This window comes from Propithecus coquereli, unplaced genomic scaffold, assembly GCF_000956105.1.
Source record: "Propithecus coquereli isolate 6110/MARCELLA unplaced genomic scaffold, Pcoq_1.0 Scaffold120, whole genome shotgun sequence".
NCBI classification, from domain to species: domain Eukaryota; kingdom Metazoa; phylum Chordata; class Mammalia; order Primates; family Indriidae; genus Propithecus; species Propithecus coquereli.
The window spans coordinates 188,280-195,109 of NW_012136081.1; the positions used below are offsets into that span (position 1 = coordinate 188,280).

At 48.7% G+C, this 6,830-nt stretch overlaps 1 protein-coding gene across 2 annotated transcripts in view; it reads right to left on the minus strand.

Moving 5' to 3' along the window:
• Nucleotides 1–484: 484 nt before the first annotated feature.
• AHNAK (AHNAK nucleoprotein) overlaps nt 485–6,830 on the minus strand; it is a 27,931-nt gene continuing 21,585 nt past the window's right edge. Inside the window, exon 8 of one of the 2 annotated variants that reach the window (XM_012664969.1) lies at nt 485–6,822. In XM_012664969.1, the coding sequence (XP_012520423.1) occupies nt 1,294–6,822 (5,529 nt within the window). In that variant the 3' untranslated portion in view covers nt 485–1,293. The remainder of the gene's footprint in view (nt 6,823–6,830) is intronic. The other variant, XM_012664963.1, reaches the window with a different exon arrangement.

Below are 6,830 nucleotides of genomic sequence, written 5' to 3' on the forward strand. Positions count from 1 at the left end.
ATCTAAAGAAATGCATCAGGGGATCATAAAGATATCCTATACAAGATCAGAGCCTTATTTCAAAGAGGAAACTGAGGCCAAGAGAGGGCAGGTAGATTGAGGCCACCCAGCAAAACCCACAGCCAAGTCAGGAACAGACAGCAAGCCTGGGGCTCATAGGCAGAGCCCTTTCTTCCACTCTAGGAGACCTGTACCCTCTTCCCCATTTAGAACCATTTCTGAATCTTGTATTCATATCTGAGGATGCAAAGTGGGTGGGTGGGTCCTGGGGCCAAGCCCTTCTTCCCTTCTCAGCAATGGTGCAGCCAGCCTCACCCTGAAGACCAAGAAGCAAAGAATGCCACCTGTGCGGAGGTCACTGCCTAAAGTCACTGATGAAATAGCAACACCACAGGGTGGATCTAGTCTAAACGGTCAGGGCTGGGTGTGCAGCTCCCTTAGGCTTCAGCCCCGAAACACAGAACGCAAAGGCACGGGACATCGGGGTTAATAAACAGCTTTATTTGCCTTGTACAGCATCGATTTTCTTACATTCTCAATTAATTTGCCATTAAAGTGCTGGAAAATTTCTTAATCATAACATTTGTTAAAAGAAATCAGAGTATCAGGAGCACGGCGGTTGTGAATAAAACATTTCTCTTACAAAACACAGACTGGAGCCCCTCATGTTGAGCTGCTGGGTTGGACAATTTGCAAACAAATTTTAATTCCCTCTCCCCGTCAACACCAAACCAGCCGGACCGCCACCCCTGGGGGAAAAGCAATGCTAAGGAGCTCTACAAACACCCCCACACCTGCTGTTGCCTCCTCCGGCCGTCTTTGGGTGTTTGCTGTTTGAATGGATCCAATCTTAGGAGAAATGGAGATGTGGCCCCCTCTGCTGCCTATTACCCCACCCCCCTTACTAACACAAGCCCCAAAAGTCATTACAATGAAAAAGTGGGTTTCCAATACCCCGAGACTAACAATGTTCAGGAAAAATGAGGATAATAAAAACACAAAAGCTTGCTTAGTAAACAGGAGCTCTCAGCGTTCAATGCAAAAAGAACCTGAAATCTTAAGGCAAATACTGCTGATTTTGCACATGGGCTGGACGAACTTGAAATTCTTTGCCTAGCTGTATAGTTCCAGGAGCCTAAAGGCGGTTGGTTTTTCAGCGCTTGCCAGTAGGAGAGGCAAAATCTTTGCATTATTGCTGAGGCTGTCGGCGTGTTTCTCTCTGGAGTTTATATACAAACACGCCGGGCTGATGTTTTGCTATATATATATATATATACACACATACAGAGGCCTCTACTCTTTCTTTGTGGACACTGCCAGCTCCACCTCAGGAAGCTGGATGCCAACCTTAGTCCCACTGTCATTGCTAGAAGAAGAGGACAGTCGGGACTTCTTAGAGGCCAAGGACACTCCACTCCCCTGTAACTTGCCTGCCTCATCATCGCTCCCAGTCACCTCATAATGACCTTTGCTCTTCGACCCCAATCCACCAAAGGTACCGAATTTCAGCTTCCCATGTTTCCCTTTCACCTTCCCGCCTTCCAACGACACTTCCCTGCCTTCAAACTCCAAAGTCCCGGTGGGGGTGGAAGGTGCGGAGAACTCTCTCTCATCACTGAATGAATTTGAGCGGTGCCGTGGCTTCTTACTTTTAAATAAGGAGAATTTGCCTTTGGGTGAAGAGGCTTCGGCCTCTGCCTCTCCTTCCAGAGAGCCCAGGCTGGCCTTTGAACTTTTCAGGTCACCTTTGGAGCCAGAAATGGATGCTTCTGGCGAGCCAGTGACACCACCTTTCCCTTTAGGTTTGGAAAAATTAAACTTGGGCATTTTGATTTTGGATTTTTTAAGTTTTACTTCGGACTCCTCCCACTCGCCTTCTCCGGCACCAGCCTGGACATTGGCCTCTGCTTTAGGGAAGTTAATATCCACCCCCACTTCTCTGCCAACCAGCTCACGGCCAGAGAAGGTAAACTTGGGGATCTTCATCTTGGGGAATGTTACTTTTCCAGATCCGCTTTCCAGGTGACCTTGAGGCCCAGACACACTCAGCCCCGGAGCCTGAAGTCCAATCTGACCTCCTTTCACACCTCCTTCTACCTTTGGTCCTGAGAAATGAAGGCCCCCAGCAAACCTAGGTGTGTCCAAGTTGAGAGCGGAGGAAACCTGGGGTCCCTTCCAGTCACCCCCGGAACCTTTGACACTCATATGCCCTGCATCCAAGCTGACATCTGGGGCACTGACACCTCCTGAAACATCCACACCTCCTTTGATTTTCGGGCCCTTCAAGCTGACGCCAAGATCTGAGTCAGGAGATGCCACACTGAAGGAAGGCCCCTTCACACCGATGTCAGGAGCAGCCCCGTGGAAACCTACTCCGGAAGCTTTCAGATCGCCTTTGATTTCAGGACCAGAAATCTGCCCAGTTGGGAGTTTCACATTCACTCCTGGCAGGGCCACATCACATCCAGAGGACTTAATTCCAGGCATTTGCAAGTTTCCTTCTGGGCCTTGAACACTCACGCCTGGAAGACCCCCTCCGACAGCGGGGCCTCTCAGCTCACCAGGGGCCCCCAGGCTCCCTTTCACTTTCGGTCCTTGCAAGTTAAAGTCCATGTCCGGTGCCGAAATCTGAGGCCCCTTCAGGTTCACATCCAGGCCTGGCCCCTTTAGCTCTCCAGCAACTTGTGGCCCCTTGACATTAATGTCCAAGTCGGACCCTGGACTAGAGATGCCAAACTGGGGCAGCTTCATTTTAGGAAGTTTAATGCCGCCTTCAGATGCCTCCAAGCTGAGATCAGGAGCTCCTACAGATACTTTAGGGCATTTGATGTCACCAGAGACAGCCAGGTCTCCCTGCAGGCTTGGTCCCCTCAGTGTCACGTCTGGTGCCCCGACGTTAAGTGTTGTGGTGGCATCGATCCCCGGCACTTTCACACCGTCTCCTCCTATCTGCACCTTTCCACCGACACCTCTGAGGTCGAGCCCTGGAGCATGCACCTTCATGCTGGGAACAGACGCATCCATGTTTCCCTTCACACTTGGTCCTTTCAAGTTCAGGTCAAGGTCAGGCCCAGAGACTTTTGGCATAGAGAGGTTCACTGAAGGCAAGTCTACTCCTGGCCCCTTTAGAGAGACGTCAGGCCCTTCGAGCTTAACATCCGGTGCACTCAAGCTTCCTTCAAGAGAGGGAAGCTGGGCGTGGACCTCAGCACCCCCACCTTCCATTTTCACACCAGGGACACCGATCTTGGGCATCGAAAACTTGGGGAACTTGATTTTTGCTTCTGGACCTTGCAGATCTATGTCTGGTCCTTCCAGTCCCACACTGGGGACATCACCCTTTATCTTTGGTCCTTTCAAGTTCACATTCACATCAGGGATGGAGACTTGAGGGGCAGAAATGCCAAAAGATGGTGCTTTGACTTTAGCATCAGGGCCTTCGAAATTGATGTCAGGTGCAGCCAAGTTTGCCTGCACCCTGGGGCCTTTCAAATCCCCCTCTATTTTTGGCCCTGAGACATCCACACCTGGCATCTTGAACTTGGGAGCCTTTACCTTGATGTCAGGACCTTCAACATTAATCCCTGGTGAAGAAATATCCAGATCAGGTGCCTGGATTTCACCCTCCATTCTGGGGCTAGGGAGGGGGGCCTCAGCTTTAAATTTAGGTGATTTAATGTCAAACTCCACATCTGGGAAGTACATTTTTCCAAACATAGGTTTCTTGGTTTTGGGAGATTTCACATCGACTTTGAGTGCAGCATCCGGACCCGAGACGTTGACATCCACATCAGGAGCCTTGAGACTGGCATCAATTTCACCCCCAGGAACATTCAAATCAAATCCCTGTTTTTTGGCCTTAATTTTAGGACCACTCATATGAATTTTAGGCATTTTAAACTTACTTTTCTTGCCCTTACCACCAACACTAATTTCAGGAGTCTCAAGGTTCAGCTCTGCCTCAGGAACAGTCACATCTAGTGAAGGGGACTTGATGTCAGCTTTGGGGCTTTTTGCCCCAAACCCAAACTTGGGTTTCTTAAATTTGGGAATTTTAACATCTGGCCCCTCAATATTAATATCTGGGCTCTCCATGTGTACATCTAAGCTTGGAGCTTCTAAATCCACTTTGGGCCCTTTGAGGTCCACTTCGCCACCTATCTTTGGGCCAGAAACTCCAATGTTTGGTGCCTTGAGATGTAAATCAATATCAGGAACAGATACTTTAGGAGCAGATATATCCAGTGATGGCATCTTCAAAGTTGGGCCACTGAGTTTGGCATCAGGGCCTTCAAAATCCAGATTTGGACCTTTAAGGTCTACTTCTGGGCCTTTCAAAGTACCTTCCATCTTAGGGACAGATACATCAAAATCTCCCCTTACTTTGGGTCCTTTCAAATCCAGGTCGACATCGGGCATGGAGATCTTGGGAGCCTTGATATTTATCTCAGGCATCTTGAACTTGGGGCCTTTTAGTTTAGCATCTGGACCTTCGATATTAACATCTGGAACATCAATGTCCAGCTTGGGTCCTGAGACATCAATGTCAGCCTTGGGCAGGTTCACATCCACTTCTGGACCCTCTCCTTTGAAGCCAGGCATGCTGAATTTAGGCATTTTCACCTTGGGCATTTTCAGGTGCCAGTCTGGCCCATGAACATCCACATCTGGGGCACTGATGTCTACGCTGGGCCCCTTGATGTCAACTTTAGGGCCTTTGAGGTCACCTTCCACTTTGGGCAGAGAAACATCCATGTCTCCCTTCACTTTGGGACCTTTCAAGTTTAAGTCGATATCAGGCATGGAGATCTTGGGGGCTTTGATGTTCATCTCAGGCATCTTGAACTTGGGGCCCTTCAGTTTTGCATCTGGCCCTTCAATATTCACATCTGGAACATTAATGTCCACCTTAGGGCCCTTGATGTCAATTTCGGGGCCTTTGAGGTCACCTTCCACTTTGGGCAGGGAAACATCCATGTCTCCCTTGACTTTGGGACCTTTCAAGTTTAGGTCAATATCTGGCATAGAGATCTTGGGGGCTTTGATGTTCATCTCAGGCATCTTGAACTTGGGGCCCTTCAGTTTTGCATCTGGGCCTTCAATATTCACATCTGGAACATCAATGTCCACCTTGGGTCCTGAGACATCAATGTCGGCCCTGGGCACGTTCACATCCACATCTGGGCCCTCTCCTTTGAAACCAGGCATGCTGAACTTGGGCATTTTCACCTTGGGCATCTTCAGGTGCCAGTCTGGGCCATGCACATCAACATCTGGGACATCAATATCCACTTTAGGACCTCTGATATCAACATCAGGGCCCTTGAGGTCACCTTCCACTTTGGGCAAAGAAACATTCACATCACCCTTCACCTTTGGACCTTTTAGATTCAGATCAACTTCAGGCATGGAGATCTTGGGTGCCTTGAGGTGCAGGTCAGGCATTTTAAACTTGGGGCCCTTTAGTTTTCCTTCTGGACCATGAATGTCAATGTCAGGAGTGTCTATGTCCAGCTTAGGGCCTTTAACATCCACTTTGGGGCCTTTCAGATCTCCTTCCAGTTTAGGAATGGAAACATCCGCATCTCCTTTTATCTTAGGTCCTTTCAAGTTCAAATCGATGTCACTCATGGAGATTTGTGGGGTTTTGAAATGAACATCAGGCATCTTAAATTTGGGACCTTTGAGTTTCCCTTCAGGACCTTCAATGTCCACCTCTGGCCCTTTCAGATCACCTTCCACCTTAGGTAGTGAAAGGTCCGCATCACCCTTTACTTTGGGACCTTTCAGATGCAAATCAAAGTCAGGCATAGAGATCTTGGGGGCTTTGATGTTCATCTCAGGCATCTTAAATTTGGGTCCCTTCAATTTTCCTTCTAGACCTTCAATATTGACATCAGGAGTATCAATGTCCACACTGGGGGCCTTGAGATCACCTTCCACTTTGGGCAGAGAAACATCCACATCACCCTTCACTTTGGGACCCTTCAAGTTAAAGTCAATGTCAGGCATAGAGATTTTGGGGGCTTTGATGTTCATCTCTGGCATCTTGAACTTTGGGCCCTTCAGTTTTGCATCTGGACCTTCAATATTGACATCTGGGGTATCAATATCCACTTTGGGGCCAGAAATGTCCATGTCAGCTTTAGGAAGGGTAACATCCACTTCTGGGCCCTCTCCTTTGAAGCCAGGCATGCTGAACTTGGGCATTTTCACCTTGGGCATCTTCAGGTGCCAGTCTGGGCCATGAACATCCACATCAGGGACATCAATGTCCACTTTGGGGCCTTTGAGGTCAACTTCAGGGCCTTTTAGGTCACCTTCCACTTTAGGAAGAGAAACATCCATACCACCCTTTACTTTGGGACCTTTCAAGTTTAAGTCAATATCAGGCATAGAGATCTTGGGGGCTTTGATGTTCATCTCAGGCATCTTGAACTTAGGGCCCTTCAGTTTTGCATCTGGACCTTCAATATTTACATCTGGAACATCAATGTCCACCTTGGGTCCTGAGACATCAATGTCAGCCTTAGGCAGGTTCACATCCACATCTGGACCCTCTCCTTTGAAGCCAGGCATGCTAAACTTGGGCATTTTCACCTTGGGCATTTTCAGGTGCCAGTCTGGCCCATGAACATCCACATCTGGGGCATGGATGTCCACGTTGGGCCCCTTGATGTCAACTTCAGGGCCTTTGAGGTCACCTTCCACTTTGGGCAGAGAAACATCCATGTCTCCCTTCACCTTTGGAGCCTTCAAATTCAAATCAACTTCAGGCATGGAGATCTTGGGTGCCTTGAGGTGCAGGTCAGGCATTTTAAACTTGGGGC